The sequence below is a fragment of the Branchiostoma floridae genome, chromosome 5 (assembly GCF_000003815.2).
Source record: "Branchiostoma floridae strain S238N-H82 chromosome 5, Bfl_VNyyK, whole genome shotgun sequence".
Taxonomy (NCBI): domain Eukaryota; kingdom Metazoa; phylum Chordata; class Leptocardii; order Amphioxiformes; family Branchiostomatidae; genus Branchiostoma; species Branchiostoma floridae.
Genome location: NC_049983.1, coordinates 11034366 through 11057111, shown reverse-complemented (window position 1 = coordinate 11057111; position 22746 = coordinate 11034366). Strand labels below are relative to the sequence as shown.

Genomic DNA, 22746 nt, shown 5'->3' with positions numbered 1-22746 from the left:
GTGCTATTGAATAAATCTCTCATCCCCTCGCGGTGCTTTACTTGGATTTCCACAGGCGCCTTCGGGATGGGTGCAAACAAAGCGTGGACACTGTAACCACCGACGATTTAATGTGGCCAAATTACAGACAATAAGACTTTGAGAAGTAGGCCATGTTGTGTCGGCCACGTTTCTATGAACCATTTTGTCTATGATCTCTTCTCTGTGACGTAAAATATTATATAGATGCTTGGCTCACATGGAATACGCTGTATTCCAAAGAACGGAAAAGGTATGGCAATCACACTTGGAACCGTAAGTGAGAAAAAGAGGAACAGCATTACATGACGTCATATATACATACACACCCATCTCTTCTTCCATCTTGTCGATGGTATTTTATTTCAAACGCTGTTGTGAAGGTGGAAAAGAGACGATAGCTGACTTCCTCTTGTCTGGCACTTCCGATATGACGTCACGACTTCTCCATTGCGTTTTTCAATGCGTTTTTTATTTAATCACCCTTTCAATCAGAATCTTGTATGACCTGTGATTGTAATGACTGTACAAAAATTGAACATTTTTCCTCACAAAACTTCCACTCTCACAATCCACGAGGTGAAACTTTCGCAAACTCTCTCAAGTGTTTCAGTCTAGTGTGGTGTAAAAGCTTAGCTGACGGCGCCGCTGTCTCATCAGGCATTTGTTCCCCCAGCTACAGAACTAATGGGAACACTAATCCCGGTACTCCTGACCCCCAATCCTGGGGGGGTACGCTTCATCATCAGAAGATCGGGTCTTCAATGGATCACTGGATTGTTATAGATTTGATTATTCCGGATGGAAGAATCCTTATTAACCAATAATGATTTAGATTGGACAATAATGTGGTTGTGACCTGCCCATCATGTGGACATTTGACCACGTTTAGAACTGTCTTTCGCCCCAAAATTACTATGCTACATACATTTTGTAGTTTAAAAAGTGGTCTACGAAGTTTCCGTCCAAGATGATAATCAACATTTTACATGCCTTATCTTCTTTACGAGAGTAGTATTGTCACCTGGACAACTAATCCACGATCCATCCAACCGTGCTATACATATACCTGTTCAGGTCAAAAGTTAGACCCAAATGTTGGCTAAACAGAACACGCGCAAACTTGTAAGAAGAACGTTAGATGTTGCCTTTCAATAGCCACAAGTAGTTTGATTCGTGGTCTGTCAGGGGTTCGTGGGTAAACACTACGATGTTTTCTACTACTACATTGAGATCCCCCAAACCCACCTGGCCCGCCCTCCTCACGGCCCAACCCCGGCCACCTGTCCGCACAGATCGGTACGATAAGAGGTTTGGCGGGAAAACAAACCTCGTGTGGGTGTGGACTTTGCCCTCATTTCTCGTGGACTGGTCCAAACGTCTTCCTGGTGAAGGTGTTGTAAATTAGTCTGGTATCCAGCCGTATTATAGCTCCCGAGTCTCTCTGTCCTCTCCTACTTGCGGAGAAGACAGGAGAGGCTGGGGAGCTATAGTAAGGCTGGATACCTGGCTACAAATGTTTGCGGAGGGGACAGAAGAGACTCGGGAGCTATAATACGGCTGGATACCAGGCTAGCAAAGAAAGTGTTGGACATACTAGTATGCATGGCTTTTAAACTTTCATCAAGGACGCAGCATGTTTTACGGCCAGGGGTGCATCGAGGGCAGGGCACTGGAACCCCAAATGTGCCATAAAACGGTCGATTTGTAAAGAAATGTATGTCATCATTCAATCCAAAATAAGCAAGGAATATTGAAGTCCTTCCCGCATCAGATGGTGCATATGGCGCCGCCCATCTGCGTTTCTGTAGCCTCGGGCCACACAACATTTGTGCAATACACACCGCTACCAATGGGGCTAAATAGTCCCATTGGTAGCGGTGTGTGCTAAACTACTATACTCTTCCTCAAATGCTCGAGTGCTAATCAGAGAAAGCAGCATGTACCAGCTTCTTTTACTCTTTGGGATAACTTGTTCGAGGATCGAACTCACGACCTACCGAATGCAAGACGAATACTCGGTAGGTCGTGAGTTCGATCCCCCATTGAGCAAAGCACACTGAAAAGCACTTTACATTCGTCATCGTTCCCTATCATCAGTATCATCAATTCCACCTGTTCCAAGTCTTTTCTGCTAACCGTAAATGATCTTCGTCCTGTAGACCTTGGCACTGAGTAGGCCTTCTCCAAACACTGTGTAGGAAAGATGAAAACGAATTGGTTTGATAAGGCGCATGTAGGCTGAAGATACGCACAAATTGATCGCCGCATGGCCAGACTATCAGGCGCCTGGTGGTGGCGTCATTTCCAAACGATTTTTGTTCATCTGTCGCCATCTTGTTTCTCGACGCCTGATACTGGGCCATTTTCACAATGCACATTGATTGCATGTTGGGAGTACATTGGAACATAATGTGATTTTGCACCTAGCAACTTTAAAATCGGGCCATTACGCCGATTGCATTGTTGGCCTATATCTAGATGGATGTGTGATATCAGAGAGAAGTAGGGCACGTGAGGTCTTAGTTGTATGACTCGTACGCTCAGAGCTACATCCCACTAAAGCTAGTATTCACTGGACTGCGCCCGTTTGCGCCTAATTGCGCCTAATTGCGCCAGGCATTCACAAACTGACGCAAATTTGATGCCAGACGCAATTTTTTGAAAATTAAAAAGAAAAATCGCAATTCAGAAGATGTCACAAATTGGCGCAATTTACATATCTTACTTATGTTGCGTACAATATCATAAGTATCATTATCATTATCACTACAAATGTCTCTTGATGCAATTCTGATAACAGTACATTGGTTTTTAATTGGAAACACTGCGTTTTCCAATAGCCTGATCATCTGGGCTTCATACACGAATGCGTCGCACGTTAGTGTGATCGTAAAGGAAAATTGGCACAAATTCGCAAAGTTGGCGCCATTATTTGTCAAGCATTTGTTAAGCATGCAGCATGTGTATCCTGCAGATAAAGTCTGTTATTTGTTTAACAACGAAACTTACGTGACATTTGGTACACTATAACTATCTTCCGCTTGCTCACACGATGGTAACCTTTGTGTTTTTTCGGTTTATTTCAGCGTGTTCCCAGACAAGCTGTCGGGGGTCCCGTGGCCCAGCAGATAGGTTCACAGGTGAGCTATCAGTGGTTCCGTTTGAAACATGAACTTCCCAGTGAGCGCCCAAAGGCTCGTCACATTTCAGTAAGGTCGTCTCAACTCAGAACACTTAACAGTAAGGGGCCGGGATATGTAATATTCGACTCCGTAGGTAAAGTCTTGAATGATCGCCAAAATTTGGCCGCCTGGGCTGAAAATGACCTACATTTATCAAGAGTAATAAACATAAACCTATCAACCTTATATGATATATGTGTTAGGTCCATGTCACTGTACTGGTGGTATAGTGTTGTCTCTGCTACCGCTCCTTATTCCTCAGCCTCCATGTAGCGGGCTAAATGAGTACATCCTTTTGTGTTATCTTTCCATATTGTCCTTGACGTTATGTTACTCAAATCCGTCTTACCATCACTGTCATCAGTTGTTAGATACTTACAAGAAAAGCTAAAACTTCATATTGTCTCTTCACCGATGTCATACGCGCGGTCGACTTGAAGTGTCCTTTTCACTACATGTCACCTATTTCACCTGAGCAGCAGCATGTTTGTCGTGCGTAAATCCAGTACAGATGTGTATGTAATCACAACAAGTAGGTCTTCAAAAACCGCGACAGCACTCTGCAAACGTTTGTGGCCTTACGATATAACAGACTTTTTTCTTCTTTGAAAATCACCAACCGGGAAGCTTTGCTCCTGCCTTGATAGTATTTTTCTTAGAATGACTCCACATCGCCATCGCCATCAAACGCCATCAGGCTTACGGTTTACCTGACGTAAAAGGAAAACCGACTACAACAAAAACGCCGCTCCGTCATGCATGTGAGAAACACCTAAGTGGTCTCATCCTAATGTTCCTTCATTCCTATATATCATTTCGCAAAGCAGGGCTCCGCATGATACTGGCGTTCATCGTTCGTTATCAAACGCGTTTAACTGGCTTACCGGACGTAAACGGCAGACCCACTGCAACAAAGGCGCCGCTCTATCATTAATGCATGTGAGAAACACCTAAAGTGGTCTCATCCTAATGTTCCTTCACAGTGGGAGGATCTCTGGGATGCGTTTTCCGATGACGAGGACTGTCAGGCAGACAGTCAGGCGCAGGTAAAGCCTACTCGCGGGCAAAGATATCCATATAAAATGGCTTAATATCAAATCCCTTGCAGGCAGTTCTAGTGCGCTAGCTGCGGTAGTCGTCTGTGTAAGGTTGACTAAATGTCTGTCTGTTCGCAATAACACTAAACGTGTCAGTCTTTTGTATGTACTGAACTGAGCTTTTAACAAACTTTTACAAAAGTGACTCTATCCACCTGTCTTTGTTTCGCATGCCAATTCAGCCTTGTTTTGATCTTATTTTCTCTTTTTTTTTTCTTTCTGTTCTTTGGACACCCTTGCTACTATCTCCTGAACACGAGCGCAGTGGGGCAGTGGTTTTGGTTCAGGGTCAGGTGGGGTACCGTTACCGGGTGGGGTCGCAGCCACGGTGTCCACCCTCCCCCTCCCCACCACCCCGCCGCCTATCGTCACACCCCCGGAACAGGTGAGAGCGTCTGTCTCACGACTCACGGTCGGCTCAGCATGACCACACGCAACTACGGAGAAAGAAAGTTTTCAGCATGACGACATTCTAGTCGGGAAAAAGAACGATTTCACCGTTTACTGAGACAAACGCACAACAGCTCGCATGCGTGGATGTGTAGGAAGCTGTGTATCATACGGGAAACAGCGTGCGTGTTTTTCTTTTCACGTGATTTTTTACCAGCTGTCTGTTTAGAGAAAACTACCCCACGTTAACTAACCTGTAACTCAGACGACACATGCCGCGTTTACCAGACCAGTTTTAAGTCCTTGCGGTAGTATTGCACCCTAAGCACCACGTACGTAGCTTAGACATAATATTAAATGTAACTAACATAACTAACCCGCAGCGGCACACGCAGTGCACATAATTCACACTGGATGGATGACCTGTATGACTATACATTATCATCCCAGGGTTTGACCCCCAACTTTGCCGTGGGTAATTCACTACCGTACATTTTATCTGATGTCACGACTCTGATCTTTAGGACAAGGTTCTATGGCGGTCATTGATTGTTCTCCTCTGAGAAAGATAGTTGATAAACAGTTCATGAAAGAGCCCATAGGCAGTAGAGTTGTTTTTAAATATCATTTTATCTTACAGACCTCCTGGTGCAGACTATGGATCACTGTAAACTTTTCTATCGCCTCACTGTACATTTTATCTGATGTCACGACTCTGATCTTTAGGACAAGGTTCTATGGCGGTCATTGATTGTTCTCCTCTGAGAAAGATAGTTGATAAACAGTTCATGAAAGAGCCCATAGGCAGTAGAGTTCTTTGAAATATCATTTTATCTTACAGACCTCCTGGTGCAGACTATGGATCACTGTAAACTTTTCTATCGCCTCACTGTACATTTTATCTGATGTCTCGACTATGATCTATTGGACAAGGCTCTATGGCGGTCATTGGTTGTTCTTCTCTGAGAAGGATAGTCGATGAAAAAGCCAATAGCCAGTAGGAAATATCATTTTATCTCTCACACCTCCTGGTGTAGACTCTGGATCACTGTAAAACTTTTCTATCACTTCAGTTAACCGACTTTGAGTTCTTTATCAAGGTTCTGCCCTCCCCACTAGGCAGGATTGTGAATGATGCGTGTATTGAGTAGCTGTCAGTTTTACGGTTAGAAGACGGATAACTACCCCCCAACGCCGTGTCCTCAGCGGCCTGTACGGCTAGCCCAGCACACGGTCTGCGCGGAGATGGATTTGTACCTCTGGGCTACGGTATAAAGTAGAATTTATTGACCGAAGCTAGGTTTACGTGTTACTGAAGTTCAGTATCAACATTTGGAGGTACGTGTCTTACGTGTTATTCAAAGAGTCACTGATTGAAGAATTATTCTATTAACTTACTCATACGTGACTGATGAACCTCTTCAACTGAAAAGCTTTGAACGACTCGGGGGCGGTTTTAAACCCAGATGTTTTAAACATGTTCAACTACGTCTTGCGTATCCATGTAATAATGGACTGTATTCAGCGCGCCCTTGACTTTAAGTTGCCAGAGAGCCTGGGTCATTTCGCACTGTATATTTTCTATAAGCAAAGCAAAGCGAACAGGTCGTTTCAACAGTTGACAGTCTATGGGTCCTTCACTTCTCGGAAGGCCTTTGTCACCTTTTTTGTAAACGCCGAAAGTCGGAATTAAAAATATAACCACTTACTACTATGAGTCATCTTTGGAAACTCATACCTATTATCAGTTTTGTTACACAATGAATTGCTACAATTTAAAAGTTGATTACCAAATGAGCTCAGCCATTTTCCCCAACAGTTGTATTCTTTCTCCTCCCAGTGTTTAGTAAGAACTAGTCTGCTTTCGCCACAGGCGTAGCAAGAAAAATAAACTACGTCTAAACACGGAGATGTGGCAGATCCAAGTAAAGCCTTAGCGGATACCACTCAACATTGTCTGTAGGTATTGTACTGATCCACCGGGGGTTTTAAACTCGTTACATCCTAGGGGGTCATCCAGTTGAACTTACAAACGTGCAAGTATAACCTGCATATGGCTAACGTTTAATGGATATCCCAACGACTCGATGTACTTTCTTGCTTTCTTTTCCCTCAAGACCTTCATAGGAAATCAAAATGCCGAATTGTTCTTGATTGCACAGTACTTCCCAACATGACCTTTCAGTTAAGTGGCATTTCCTAAACCTACTCACCTGTTACAAAAGAAATGATCCCTTTCCGGTCCTGGAGTTAGATAGATTATGGGCATTGTGAGAGAGATAAAAAGTTAAAGTTGAGTCTTTTCGTGTCTTTCTACTTGACTTTGGGTTTTCGAGTTCCGCCTTCGAACAAAGGCTCTGTGCTCGAACACAACACATCACAGAGGAGTTTCTTACAACTTTGGAAATTCTCAATCCATCTGGATGGAATTGGGATGATATGTTCTAGTCAAAGTTACTGCCCTAAAGTCATGATCCCAGACATAGAAAAAGCTAGCTGATAGAAGTGAGTGTCCAAGTGGGAAGATGATATGTATGCTGTAAGCTGGAAGGTACAGGTAGATCGACTGGTGAACACACAAACAGTGGGACGAGTCGAATATTTACGTTTGTACTGAAATAACACGACCACGGTGCCACTCCCCCTTACACCTATCGCTATTTAGCAGTCTAAAGTGCACGGCTGCTTTGAGATTCCCACTCCCAAACATAGATAAACGACATCTAGACTAAAGACGTTTCTCTCAACACTTACACCGTATCGCCAGTTGACTTCCCTGACCGGAGCTCCCACCAACACAGCTGGCACACGTCCGCTCGGTCGTTTGTCATTATCCTCCGTTTAGAGGAAGTTGAGTGACTACGCGTTCTGCTGTTGTAAACATACACCACACACGGAATTAAAGAAGAGTCCGTCTGTACTAATCAATGTTTATCCACAGTGTGCATACAATGTATGCTAAGATTGTCAGAAGCGGTCCTCATCACACTGACAGTCGAACAAGATGTTGTATACTCTACTCTCTAAACAGAGGTTACAAATGTTATAGGCTCCGGCTGTTTTTGACATTTTTAGGCGTTTTATCGTGCTTTCTACTAGCATTTTGTACCGTTTTGTTTGCCGCGAGACATAAACAAAAGGGTACAAAATAGAAAGCCCGATAAAACGTCTTTAAAAAAACGTCAAAATCAGCCGGAGCCTAACTTCTGCTTGGAGAATAGTATACTAGACTACCAATGCCAAGTTAACATGATATAGGAATAAACCCCAGAGAATGTTTGAAACTGCCTCAAAACAAAGCAGGCCGATAAGATAAAGTAAGGTTATGAGTATTCTTGAACCTCTCTCGCGGCGAATCAAAGAAACGAATTCGAAAGGCGTTGTTTGTTTTTGGAAACTTTTCTTTTCTCTCCAATGGAAACACTTGGCATCTGCGTTTTAGTGTTGAAAGTACCTTCCGACAGGAAATGTGGCAGAGGTCCAAGAAGCCCGGCCAAGATTACATGTGGAGTGCATTTCCGCGACGGACGAACTCTAAACCTTGAGATATAAACATTTAAGACAAAGGTCTCTGTCAGGGGCTGACGTGCCCTTTACGGTGACCTACAGGTCATTAACCTACGAAAGACGGAAGAGACTCTGCTATGATTAACTAATCCTGACCTAAACAAAATTCTTACTCTCCTATTGTAGCAAGAGACTGTATGCTTTACTGAAACTGCATGTGTACACAAATGTCACATTTTATTCCTCACGAACGACGTAAAATGAGATAGTTCTGAAACGGGGTATTTCCGTGTTTTCCTTATACGTGTACTGGCATATGATACACAAACCATAGTGTCAATTTCGAATAGTCAACTGTAACAGTAGTGGGGTTCAAGCACCGCCAAATCGACCATGCCAAACGGCTTAAGCCTTTTAGTGTGGTGGTTTACGTCATGGGTTTGTGAGCTGTCGTCCCGGGATCGGCGCGGGTTCGAATCCCGGAAGTCAGGATATTTACCTCCATGAAATGTAATGGAATGGAGGTTATATTTTACCCTGTGTTTGTGTGTGTGTGTGTCTGTGTGTGTGTAAACAAAATAACTCAAGAACGGTTGGGTGGATTGGTTTCATACTTGGTGTGTTGGTAGGGTGTGATGAAAGCTGGAAATGATTAGATTTTGGGTCCCCTAGCGGCTCCCCTTGGTACTGCAGCGCAACTTCCGGTTTTGCTATTTTGGTGTTCTGAACATGCTATGGTCACGATTTTTGAGTATTAGATAGCTCTTGTGCTCAGGAAGAAGTGACATAAGTTTGGGCCCCCTAGCGTCTAGTTTTGGGATAGCAGGGGCATTTTTGTCAAAAACTTCTGAAGAGGATAACTCAAGAAGGGAACAACGGATTTTCATCATTTTTGGTATGTAGGTACCTCAGACAATGTTGTACAAAATGAAATACTAATTATGCAAAATAGGAGCAAATTTGCATAATTAATGACAACATTCAATCATAGCAGTTTTTTCTATGTATCTCTTGTCTTGGACGTGATATGGTCTTCAAATTTGGGTGGTAGATATCTTTCAGTGTCATGACAAAGTGAGGCAAGTTTCAGCCCCCTAACATTTAATTTGGGAACTGCAGGGGCGTTTTGTCAAGACACTCCAAAGAGGATGACTGCAGAAAGGATTGACGGATTGGCATCATATTAGGCATGCGGGTACCTTAGGCAAAGATGTTCATAATGATATACATGTTATGCAAATGAGGACTTAATTTGCATAATTCATGAGGAAATTGTATAATTCCATTGTTTGCAATAACTGGACTTCAATAAATGTAACACATGTTAATTATGATAGGTGGAATATAAGCAGATACCAAATATGGTAATGAGGAACTTATTTGCATAATTTAAGTAAAAATTGCAAAACCGCTTTATGATTAATAATGGGAATTTTATAATTATGAAATGTGTACGTTTGTCAATGATGAACAACACCATGCATGAATTATGTTAATGTCTTAGTCAATTGCATGAAATTTACGAAAGCTCTAAATTTTCATGGAGGTATGAGGTCGCCGAACTCTAGTTGTTGTATATATTGTTTGTGCCTGTTTCTACTCCCTTCTTGTTTCACGACATATACATCAGGGCCTTTTCTTGATGCCACCATCGTGAGACGAAACTTGGTTGAACAGGTCTAGATCAACAACCTAACACTGTCTCGTTGCCGAAATTTGACTTGTAGCTTGGTATGGTTTGTGAGTACACTGGAAACCAGACTTCAGGGCCGGGAGAGAATTTGTTCGGGAAGGAGTCATGCAGGGTGAGAGTTTGCCGCCTTGCATTCCTCCCCGGAATGCTCATCTAAGGTCCTTGGGAAAACCTGCCGGCCCTGTGTAAAAGTCTGGTGTCCAGGGTAGTTTGTAAGGTGCAGAAACTTGCCGTGTGGACTCGGTCCAGCATCTGTTCTCAGTCATCACGCCCAGCGCTGTTTCCCAGAAGGCTCGGGACATGATCTAAAACACAAATCTGTAAACGTGCCAATCTTTAGCCAATACTCTGACAGCTGATAAAGAAAAGGGATGGAGTTGTTTAAGATTTGGGACAGGAAGGACAGATTGATAAAGTTAGGAAAAGAAGGCAGCTGAACAGGCGGGTCAACATCTTAACAACGCATTTCTGTATATAGGCTTGTCTCCGGATGTGCCCGAGGTCTTTGAGGTTTTCAGTTTTTACAACCTGACAATTATCTTGTAAATCTTTCACCCGATTTTGGGCGCACTCACGAACTAAAGCCACAGGTTTTGTGAGTCGACTGTTCTTCCTGTTGAAATGCGGTTACATATATGGTGTTAGGGTTTAAGGGTTTGAAGGTGGCGTGTGTGTTTGTAGATTGCGATATGATGCTGTGTTGTGCAGGTGTGTGTAAGAGCAGAGTAAGAATATATATGTCAGTCAGTACAGTGGTTGACCTGCTTACTTGTAGAAACAGCACAGAATCAACATTATGTCTTGCACAATTGACCAACTCTTACGATCGGACTAAGGAAAAGATGTCATTGGAAGTGATCGCTGCATCTTCTGACGCTAGATCTGTATAGCCGGTATAACCGACCTCTAGTGCAACAAAAAATCGCAGGTTATATCACTCTGAAAAGTGAACTACGCCTAATAATCTTCAGCCGAAAATTCGAGAAATAAATGTATTTCAAGAAAGACACCCTTTATAGACTATGTGTTGGCGGCATGAAAAAGACCTTGTGTTAGGGTGGGGAGGGGAGTAAGAATACACTATTTTCGGACTTGGATTTTTCAGGTAGGTAGCGACAACATAGGGCACTTGATCATCTAATGGCTCTTTACCAAACACCTCACTAAAGCGCCTTAAGGTTTATTCCTTGGCTTTTTCTCTTCAGAAGATTTTCAGCTACCTTAAGCTCGGCGCGGTTATTGAAGATTGTTCAGGTGTACAATCATCTGCCCGCCCGCACGGCTAGTGGAGGGGCCGAGCTTTGTTACCGGCAAAATGAGGAAAGTTTTACGGACATCTTCAGCTGCCTGGAGCATTTCCTACGACAAACCCGCGACGCTTCCAGAAAGGCCACTGGTGGGCACAAAGCGCTTCAAGTGTTGCCGCTAGTGGTGAAAGCAACGTCTTGAGTACCGTTCAAGTGCTTGCCAGTTGCAGTGGCGTCTACAAGAGGGCACACGGCACGAGCCAGTGAAAGCCTAGGCAACTTGAAGGATCCCCTCTACGAGCAATTGAGGGTACTTTAGTTTAAAGTGAGCGCGGCAGGCCTACAACAGACGGTTGTGTTTGGATTGTCGGCCACTCCAGCGCGCGACGTGCCTTCTGTCCTGGAATTCTAGACCCATGCTGAGGTGGAGTACGAAAAAAATAAGCTGGACTGTATATATCTACAACTAGTCTGCCAACACAACTACTAGGTTTTTGTGCAGCGTATTTCATCATTAGGTTATACCATCACGACTTGAGAAAGCTTCAGACTTACGGTGTAGATATCAACGTCCTTCCTGCACCAACTCGAGACTCCAAAGAGATTGTAGACAAACGCACCATTCTGAAACTAGACCACACATCATGCTAGCTATCAGTTTGGGATCTAATCGTACTGCCTTGAGTGTCGTGTTTGATATGAGATTTCGGACTAAGATGAAATGAATACCAATCCCTCACGTTATGACGTCACATATACGTGGTCTCCATTCAAGAAAGACGTCAATATGCATTTAAATAAACCACATTTTTTATAACAGTCATCCGAAGCGCTGTGCCATCAAGGCTCATGCTAAACACGTCGCACGATCGTCTATGTGTCCTGCAAAATTCAGCTGTCTAGTGACGAAAAGGCTGTGTGAGATCTATGTGTGTCGGCGGTTGGTTTTGTCACAGCCTACTTGAAAGTTCTAACGCATAAAATCGTATGAAGATCTTCCTCTTCCTTGACCTTTGATCTTTATTTAGCTTAGACCTAACATACAGCACTCATAGGATAATTAAACGTCGCACGACATCATAGCGTAATATTAAACCTTTCCTCTTCTTTTTCTTTGAATAGAAAAAGCCCGAGATCTACGCGCTGGATATCAAGTCTACTGTGACGTCACGATATGCCAAGACAGTGGTGACGAGTCGGCTGGCTAACAAGGCTGATGAGGCGCGGGAGGCTGTGTTCGAAATCAGTCTGCCCAAAACTGCCTTCATCTCCAACTTCTCCATGTAAGTGTGGAGCGGCTATACACGTATCTTGTACCTCCGTAAGAAAGTATTTTAAAAAATGTATTGTTTTCAATCTGTGTGTTCTCGTATGTGCTCGTAGTTGTAGAGTGACAGGGTGTGAGGCGGAAGATGTAGAAGTTTTGAGGTCTGCGTCACATGTCCAAACCGATGGCCGGCCGGGCGGCTTGTGAGAACGAAAATAAGGGCATAAAAGACAACAAAACGCACAGAACGTAAAATAATTAGTCATGAGCATAAGTAGAAGCCAGTTAATTGCACAACGGATAATCGCACACTTCTGGCAATTGCACGAAATCCATAAATCCCGTGGTGGTGCGGTCCAGCTTAATAACTTCGCTTTGTTGCACCATTCGGATAATTGCACGAAAAGCACTGGTAAATGGGGTGTGCAATTAAGCGGATTCTACGTATATTCCTTGATAAACACGTAAATTTTTCATTTCCACAAACATCCCGGCCGGGCCCCGGTTTGGAAATGTGGCGTTAGCCTAACCGGAGACGACGGGAAGGTTGGCTGGGCTGTGGTTGAAAGTTGGACCCACATAGACAAAATCACCTTCAATAATGAATGAAACAAAAATTGGCAAAAAAAACTAACTTTAGTTTCGGATCGGCCGAGCAGTGGCCTTTTCTGGGTCAGAGAAACCAGGAGCTTCTTTCTACAACGTCTTTTTACACAAACTTGAAGATTAACCCCATGGATGTTGACTTTTGGTCTGTTTTCCCAGGACCATTGATAACGTCACGTACTTCGGCGAGGTGAAGGAGAAGGAAAAGGCGGAGAAGGAGTACAAGAAAGCCGTCAGCAAGGGACAAAGTGCCGGCAAAGTCAGCGCTACGTGAGTATAGATGTCACGTCTCGCTTTTACAACATTCCAGCCGAGATTTCACAAATCTTCACAGCTTATCTGTCTATGAATGAATAGTTGTACCTGCTAAAGAACTCTGCTCTCTTTTTCTGTTCTTTCGCTATTTAAGAAGCATTTTAATTCCGATTTCTCTTGAACGCATACTGTGAAAATAAGTTGATGAACGAACTTACTATTATGTGTGTGATAGATACCACTCTCCGTTTCGGAACTGGGAAAAGAATAAATAAAGCCGCTTACAGGACTCAGATAGAATCCGCTTACCGTTCCAAACAAACGCCTTCGTACAGTCGGCTTGATCCGAGTGAAAACAAAGGCTTAAAAGACATTGGCTAATCGCTAAAACAAATTTGTTGATGGAATTCAGACCACATGGAGCTTATCGCGTGCCGTTTATAACATGGGCTGAAAGGACTGGGCTGTTCCCAGAAAGGATGGCCGCGTTCTTACGGAGAAACTGGGCTGCTGGGTTTTTATAAAGTTTGGCCTGGTTTGGCTTAAGGAATTAAAACCTCATGCAGTCTCGTTTTTGTTCACAAAAGTCTGTCGTCAGTAAGTATCCCAAACCACCTAGAACTCACTTTTAGCAGGACGCCTGTGCTGACAGTTTCTAAACAGAACACAGAAAACAGATTTTGAAAAGTTTTTGGTCTTTCTATTTTGTGTGCTGTTTAATACTGTAAATGCAGAAATGTTCGCGGTTTTCGCGTTGCAAATTTACCGCGAACTTAAAACCACCGCGAACATTTTCCATGACACCACCGCGAACAGTCTTTTCCGCGCTGCAGCGAAGTTAAATCGCTGCGAACTTGAATGCAATTACAGTAATCCAATACACGTGCTACATATTAATTTTATTGTTAACAGGAATTGACGTAAGATGACCGCGCGGTCACCGAAACGTCAATTGAATAAAACGCTGGTTGTCTACCAAGAATGTTGTTATTCTAAATCTTTATCGTCAATTATTTCACATCTGGTTGATGCTGAGCCTAGCGTTTGATGATATTCATATTTTCCCTTCATTGTAGACCAAAGAGAGAGAACAAGTTCAAAGTTTCCGTCAACGTGGCTGCCCAGAGTAAGGTGACCTTTAACCTCACCTACGAGGAGCTGCTGCAAAGGCGTTTGGGAAGTTACGAGCTGGTCCTAAGCATCCGTCCCCAGCAGGTGGTCAGGCACCTGAAGATAGACGTGCGCATCATAGAGACAAGGGACATCGTAATGCTAGGTAAACTCTTTTCCTTTTTCAAACAACAAGAATCATCATCAATTGGCAAATGACAGAGAAAATGTCTTCTATAAGCGCAGATTATTTCTGATGAAAATAGGCAACCGCTACTTGCCAAAGCAACATAATCATCATTGGAAAACAATAAAAGTCCACACAAATGACGGATAAGAATATCAAAATTTTCTACTGCAAGTGCAGATTATTTCTATACATGCAACATGCAACTGATACCTACAAATGACACTTATAGTGAAAAGAAGTGTAAATAAAAAATTAAACGTAAACGAGACAAATTTATGTACGATCCATCACAAAAATCTACCCGTAAATGTATATTTTCATTTCATGAAAAGCCCCTTATGCCTACTTCTCCGACCGATATAAGGACAGGGAGACAAGAATTCAACTGACACACTTGGCATCTTTGGCGGAAAAACAGGTATATTGTCAAGATTGGCATACAGAATGGAAAAAACATAGAATCATTACATAAATATGTATCATTCTCAATATTTGGCAACACGCCAAATGGTTACCATGACAACGGTTCCATATATCTCGTGAAAAGGTTTTTCGTATAAAGGTCACATGCCAATCATACAAGTTTACGAACATTATAAGATTTCCAACATAATTTGAGTACTGGTTTACCACCACTTAAACGTTAAAAACGTTAAAAACAAGAAATGTTCAATAAACTGAAATGTGGCGAAGGTGAACAAACAAAACGTCTGAGCTAGTTTCTATACAACAGTCTGAAACGACTTTTTAGGTGCGATGCTGAAATATTGACGTAATGCAAATGTTGCCTAGGATCTGTAGAGTATTGTAGGGTACGTTTAGAGAAAAATACTGGCATATTATGAAAGTAACCTGAGCAGCATGGCTGTAACTTAGACTAACAGTGTCGATCGCTTTATTTATAAATCTAACTTCGTATCCTTGAGTATTGTAAACTATCTGTTTTTTCCCTATACAGCGTTAGCATAAAATTGTTTACCGTAAAGTGACATGGAGTGACACCTGGTAATACATTTGGCTACGGAGCAACGACAGAAAGAAAAGTTTCTATTGAGTTAGCATACATTTATGTGCTGTAGGGTAGTATGGAATTACGCAAGGTAATACATTCATAACTGGGAGACTACTCAGGGACTAAGAATCAACAAATCTACTTATTATAAGAGTATAGCTATGCTATCCAGTTTGGTTTAGAAAACAAACAAACCTGTACTAGTCAGTTGTTATTATCAGAACTAAGGTAACTCACCGTATACCGGCATAAAAGCCGCACTGGCCAGGTGTTCAATACAGGCATGGAGCTAGCTATTGCTATCATAACCTTGAGCAGGGCACCCTAAACGTTGTATTCCAATGTAGCTTGGTTTAGGATGCAAGCAGGGAACTTACTGTTGTTATCGAACTCTGGGTAACTCACCCTGTTCAAATGTTGTAGTTGATCAGACATATGGGTAACACACCATGTATCAAGGCTGTAGGGTAACTCACCCTATGTAGGGGTTTCAGTCTAAAGTTGATAATTCTTATTGGTGAGGTTGAGTAGGTATCAACCTATTGTGCCGTTAGCCGATTATACCCGTTTAAGGGTCTATTAGGGATCTTTTTCAGCTGTTCAAGTACGAACCAGGTGCCTTCTATGGAGTTAAGTGCGAATATATTTTTTAAATGCATCTGAGGTCCATCTCCCTAGTAGCCGAAGGTTCGAATCCGAAACCCCCTGCAAAGCTGCTTGCGTAGCAGCTCCAATTCGGAAGGAATGCGAGGTGTATTTTTGTGGATCGAGTTTGACTTGCAGGACACAGGCTCTTAATGCCTTGGCAAAGTTATCGCTGGTAACAGGGCAACCATCCCTACGTTGGAACAGGTACCCCGGGTTCCTTCCCCGTAGTTGGAGGTACTTAGCAAGGCTTACCACCGGGCAGTGCGGACTTTCTGGGTGTGGTTGGATCTGGATGGTGGATTGGGCTGAAGGACTGCTGTGATTGTACGTCTTAAACTGTACCAAGAAGGAAGTTAGGCCACTATTAGAGTCCAGATTACCCCTGAGGTCCGCTAAGGTCAGAGTGTGTTGGGAAGAATTAGTTACCGTTACTTCGCTTATGCGAGCTAAAGAGTAGAACATAAACGTGAACATTGCCTCATACAGGCACTGATTGTAGTACGTGGTCTTTATGAACTTCAAGGCATCAATCAATTGGGAAAGAATAGGAGGCGTTATGGGCAACCTTCCGTCGGGTACGTGGTTCTTTTGTATTGAGTGCATCAACTTGCGAACGACGAAAGTAGAAGTGGGGTCTTGTAGATTTTGGATTTTGTGAATGAAACCTATAGCTGAAAGTTTAGATGCTATCGACGCTGGGGCAAATCCCTTACTATGTAAGTAGGAAATAAACTGGCATACTATAGGCTCTGGAATAGGGGGCTTGATATTGGCTGTACAGTGGATTTCAAGGCTGAATTGACGGAAATGCTGCCACGCCAGACGATAAGCTGAGATTGTAGAAGGTGCTAAGGATTGAACAAGCAAGTTGTCGACTAGTCGATTAAGCTGCTGGGCAGGAGATGGGGAGGCACCCTGACCGGATGAGTTGCCATGTGTGGGTATTTCCTGCGGAACCGCTCTACCTGTAGGCGAGATAGACAGTCAGCCATCGTGTTATGTGTTCCCGGTATGTGCTCAGCTCGACATCTAATATTTCGGCGGAGGCTTATAAGAACAAATCTTCGAACCAAGGGCATTATCCTGGGGTTCCGTGACGTCTGTTTATTGATTATGTGCACCAGGGCAAGGTTGTCAGTGTGTAACAAAATACTTTGGTTCGCCCATTCCTTGCCCCAGATATGGAAAGCCAGCACAATTGGATAAAATTCTAATATTGTAATATTCGTCGAGTGTAGTGCCTGTGGCCAAGCTCCGTAAAGCCATTCTGTGCCATAAACTGCGCCATAACCTAACGATCCTGCTGCATCTGTATACAGGTTTAACGTGGAGTCCGTAGTAAATTGGTCGTCAACAAAGAAGGATTTTCCATTAAAGGTGTCAAGGAAATGACCCCACATTTGTAAGTCAAGCCTTACCCCACTGTTGATGTGAATAGGGCCTGTTTTGTATGTCCTATTCCTGGTTAGATCAATCAATCTTCTTAAGAAAGCGCGCCCTGGCACAACTACTTGACATACGTGATTGAGTAGTCCGACAAGGGACTGCACTTGTTTTAAGGAAACTGAGGAGCGCAGGAGGAATTCTTGAATAGTTTCTTTGCACTTTTGTAATTTGTCAATGGGCAATCTCGCCTCCATCAATCTTGTGTCGAGTTCTATGCCTAGAAATGACATAGTCGTATCTGGGTAGTAGGTTTTTTCCTCCGAAAGAGGAACCCCTACTTCCTGACACATATTGCTAAATGCTACCAAGTCTCGTTCACAAGATGAGTATGCGTGGTTTGCGAACAAGAAATCATCTAATATGTGGGTAGGGAAGCGTATATTGAGTTTGTTTACCGCTATCCACTCAAGGGCCGAACTAATAGCCTCAAAAATTGAACAAGATATTGAAGCTCCCATTGGCAGGCATCGATCATAATAGAAACCATTGTCTAAATAGAATCCTAATAGGTGGTGGTCGTTAGGATGTATGGGGACAATACGAAAGGCTGATTCCACATCCGTTTTTGCTAGAAAACATCCTGGTCCTAGCAATTTTATGTGTCGGATAGCATTGTCTATATTGGCATAAGAAACCGAGGATAGCTCTTTAGGAATACCGTTATTCACTGCTTTCCCCGGGGGATGCGACAAGTCACGTATTATCCGATACTTTCCTGGGGCTTTTTTGGGAACCGCATAAATGGGAGAAATGAATAGGTTCGGAAATGGTTTATCTGCGAATGGACCCACTATACGTCCTTGTTCCAGTTCAGACTGAAGTTTCTCAAAAATAATTGGAAGTTGTGCTGGATTGGGGGACATGACTTTGGAAGGAAAGTAATTTCGAGGTCCAAAATACTCCAATGGAAATCCATAGGTAAAGCCTTTGATGATGTAATCTTTTTCCCTGTCGGGGTACCCTTCTAGAAACAAACTAAGCTTCTTAGCGATTACGGGTGTTGTTATTTCTGAGCTGAGCCTTCTTGGGGCAGTTGGGCTCCTTGTGTGGCCCTGAACAGGTGGGGCAGGAGTGCTTGTAAGGGCAACCTGTCGTGGAGCACTGGCCTCCGGGGAGGTGATATTGAAAGCAGTAGCCTCTGGGTATTTTGTTGGTCTTGGGAAAGGAGGGCTTGGGGGAAGAAGATGCTAGTGCCAAGCTACTGAAGGCATCAACGTACAGCTGCGGATGTGGGACATCCCATGGTAGGTTTGGGTTGATCTGTCTTAGCTGTCTGAAGTACATATCGTACTTACCCCACTGCGCACCTCGGTCTGCCATGGATCGGATCAAGTACCCGTAAGAGATTAACTGGGTACTGCGCAGAACATGCTTCTGGACATAGATATACTGGTAAATCGCGAATGCGTTTGACCATTGTGCTAAGGAAAGGGAGTTCTTACTGTCCTCTACATTGTTTGCCACCGTCAAAGTTGGGAGTCCTGCTAATGGTTCCAGGTTGATGTTGAATTGCGCTTTGGGACGATGAGTTGGCAATAAGTGTTTGAATTCCACATATTTATCTAGCCAAATTTTCTCCTTCGTTGGTTCTGGTATTCCAGTGTCCAGAGGTAAGTGAACTCCCGTTTTATAGAGCTCACCGCTAAGGACAGATTCTATGGCAGGAGTCCCAACTACTGACGCTGGTTGGTTAAGAGCGGAGGCATTAACTGTCTTAGTAAGAGAGGATGTACCTAGAATGCTGGAAGCCAGGGTCGAGCCTAGGCCTGGCATCTGGGCGTTTGGGTTGATGGACGGAAGAGATGGGGGCTGAGGATCCAGTGCCCCACTTGTGGTAGCTATTGGCAACACGCCAGGGGTATCGGTTACATGGGTTACAGTCACTGAGCTAGGAGAGGTGTTAAGACCTACAAGTCCTGCTGACCCTCCGTCTGTTGGTAACGCACCTGGAGTCTGGGGGTCACTGGAATTTGTAGAGTTCAGTTTGTTCGCTATCTGCGTAGTAACTTGTTGCAAGTCCTCTAGTGCTTTTGTAGAAACTTCATTGTCAGCTTGGGTTTATCCGGAGCCTTGCGAGTAGGTTGCGGGGGTGCATCCTCTGGAGATGGCTGATCTCCTCGCTCCGTCGGGGACGGATCATCCCCGGCTTCCGGCCTCGCTGCTTTGCGTGCCTTCTTCCTTGGAGGCATTACTGGGGCTCGACAATAGTAAAGCGTTAAGACAGTGAGCAGAGTAATACATCAGGACAAATTTTGTATGCATGATGACACATTCCTAGTTATATCGATTGTATTGGAGTGTCATGCCGGGTATCTGAGAAATGCGGTATAACGGTGAAAAAGCAAACCGTCAGATACAAAGGTTATTTAAGTCACTGTGGTTCTTGGACAACCCGCCCCGACAAAGCCATGCACCAAATAAATCACATGTACGGACAGGTACAGTAACGGTACCCCGACAAAATCATGTGATAAAACAAGCAGTTACTTGTGAACCACGCATGTACGGACAGGTACCCTGTTAGTACCCCGACAAAGTCATGCGTTAAATAATCACATGTACGGACAGGTACCCGGCCCGTACCCCGACAAGATCATGTGAATCAAACAATTGCTTGTGAACAAAGATCATGTGATATAAACAAGCAATTGACGCATGTACGGACAGGTATCTTCCTAGTACCCCGACAAAATCATGCGTAAATAGTCACAAGTATGGACAGGTACACTAAACGGTACCTGGACAAAGGGCACGTGATATGTATACCAACATCTGTTTGGGAACAGACATTGATATTAGTCCAACGACTTTCCTATAAATTGATATCCACATGAAGGTACATCTGCGGTATTGTTTGTTGTGAATTTGAATTATGCGTAAACTTTGAATGAAGATCTGAAATTTGTGCTTGAGTACATATAGGTGAAATGAAAAACAAAGCACAAAAGAAAGGCAACAAATGTTGTCGACGTTCTGGCTTTTCTATAGGGGTTGGGTGTGGGGGGAAATGCAAACACAGCCGCTCAGTAAACGGCGTGTTTTGACTGACCTGTCTAGCTCAGAACATATTCCCGCCTTTCCTCGTAGCCAATGGGAATCGAATGAACACGTGAACAGGGCATGGTGACTGGGAACGTCTCCGAATCCGGCTTAAGCTGTATTTTCATTTCATGAAAAGCCCCTTATGCCTACTTCTCCGACCGATATAAGGACAGGGAGACAAGAATTCAACTGACACACTTGGCATCTTTGGCGGAAAAACAGGTATATTGTCAAGATTGGCATACAGAATGGAAAAAACATAGAATCATTACATAAATATGTATCATTCTCAATATTTGGCAACACGCCAAATGGTTACCATGACAACGGTTCCATATATCTCGTGAAAAGGTTTTTCGTATAAAGGTCACATGCCAATCATACAAGTTTACGAACATTATAAGATTTCCAACATAATTTGAGTACTGGTTTACCACCACCAAAAGCCATCGCGCCTAACAAGTGGCAGGGGAAATCTGACTGCAAAACCCTCCTGTCTATTAGTCCGCCAAAGAGCCAATCAGGCAATAAGGGGCTAAGAAGTGTAGGGTGAGGGAATGTAAATGAATAGCCTTGCTTTCTGACTGATAAACGAGTATTAAAACATTTGAAGATTTCGTTAGTTTTCAAAAATGTCGCCAAATATCAAGTTACTTTTGTTCTACTCACCGCGTGTTGAGGGGCCAGGGCGAGGGGGGTGGGGGGTGATTCAATGTATAAATGTCCAATTGAAAATGTATTTTAGAGGGAATTAAATGCCCTTTGTTGCTGTTAAGGCCCCCCTGATGGACTTGAAGTGAAGATACATCCCGTAAGGGGACAGGTGGTGTCCGTCTTTTGCAAAATATTCTGGGCAATGCCTATTAACAAGGCGGACATGTGCCCATGTAGACATGTGAGGAGTGTTGGCCACCTCATGTCTCAAAGCGTCAAGGTACCTACCTAGGCACTGATTGTACGGTATGTTTGGTGGGTTAAATACCCGTGGGAGAGGTTCTCCAACAATGATATGTCTGGCATTAGCCCGGTTTCTGATTACACTTGCCATACCAACTATGCGTAAAGCCACTATCTCAGGCTCCCAGAAGAGCTCACACAGATCATTGGACCCTAACTCAAGGTAGACATCATCCACGGTTGGCAGGGCCTTACACATTTGGTCGAAGTTCGAAACTTTGCCGCCAGACAAGGACATCCATTTTACATCGGTGTTTTCCAACCAAAAATCTCTACTCACTACTCGGCCTGATGCTGATTCGGTTCTGCTTTCAACAAAAGCATCCAGTCTGCGTATGAACGAGTGCCCTATGATTAGTATTCGTCTTTTTCTGTGACCAACTTCTGCCATGTCGTACTAAGAATCAAAAGCAACGCCTACTGTAAGAGTTTAGCAACAAGAGAACAACCGAACTTCTGGGGGCCCCGTCACAGCTGCACAAAGCAGCGACAAAAAACTGGAAATAGAGACGACTCACCGTCTTTGCCAGAGATTCCGACCGGGAATAATCAGTCAAGAGTGTAGTCTCAAAGCAGAATACAGAGGGGGCAGAAATTGCCAACGCAAAGGATGCCAGAACGGAAAATGCAACGGGAAAATGCAAACACAGCCGCTCAGTAAACGGCGTGTTTTGACTGACCTGTCTAGCTCAGAACATATTCCCGCCTTTCCTCGTAGCCAATGGGAATCGAATGAACACGTGAACAGGGCATGGTGACTGGGAACGTCTCCGAATCCGGCTTAAGCTGTATTTATGTGGTCTAAGATAACTTTCCTCCTACCCTCATTGTCCTCAGACGTGCCCAACATCAGACGGAGCATCACAGACAACACGTACGGTAGCGGTGAGCTGGAGGGAGTGGAGATCGCCCGCCCGTCCCCTAACCGCGCGCACATCCAGTACCGACCCACAGACATGGAGCAGATGCGCATGTCTCCCAGTGGTATCAGCGGGGATTTCCTCGTCAGATATGACGTCAAACGAGACTTGAGTGTCGGGGACATCCAGGTAAAGAACTCTATAGTAAAGCTAAGG

At 43.8% G+C, this 22746-nt stretch overlaps 2 protein-coding genes across 4 annotated transcripts in view; one reads left to right on the top strand and one right to left on the bottom strand.

Moving 5' to 3' along the window:
• LOC118415105 (inter-alpha-trypsin inhibitor heavy chain H3-like) overlaps positions 1–22746 on the top strand; it is a 37469-nt gene that overhangs the window by 4185 nt on the left and 10538 nt on the right. For 2 of the 3 annotated variants that reach the window (XM_035819463.1, XM_035819464.1), the window contains 6 exons: positions 3108–3161; positions 4566–4685; positions 12260–12420; positions 13170–13280; positions 14342–14541; positions 22508–22719. In XM_035819463.1, the coding sequence (XP_035675356.1) occupies positions 3108–3161; positions 4566–4685; positions 12260–12420; positions 13170–13280; positions 14342–14541; positions 22508–22719 (858 nt within the window). The remainder of the gene's footprint in view (positions 1–3107; positions 3162–4565; positions 4686–12259; positions 12421–13169; positions 13281–14341; positions 14542–22507; positions 22720–22746) is intronic. The other variant, XM_035819465.1, reaches the window with a different exon arrangement.
• On the bottom strand, positions 14880–19690 carry LOC118415106. Its single transcript, XM_035819466.1, has 2 exons — positions 19405–19690; positions 14880–17190 (listed from the first exon to the last, which is right to left on the bottom strand). The coding sequence occupies exons 1-2, from the start codon at positions 19442–19444 to the stop codon at positions 16208–16210; spliced, it is 1023 nt and encodes a 340-aa protein (XP_035675359.1). The 5' UTR covers positions 19445–19690; the 3' UTR covers positions 14880–16207.

Excerpts from the sequence above, each read along its gene's own strand:
- LOC118415106 (XM_035819466.1), bottom strand. The coding sequence starts at position 19,444 with ATGCCAGGCCTAGGCTCGACCCTGGCTTCCAGCATTCTAG. Across the intron at positions 17,191-19,404 it reads CCTGGCTTCCAGCATTCTAG|GTAGAGCGGTTCCGCAGGAA; the intron begins GTACATCCTCTC and ends TCTCGCCTACAG.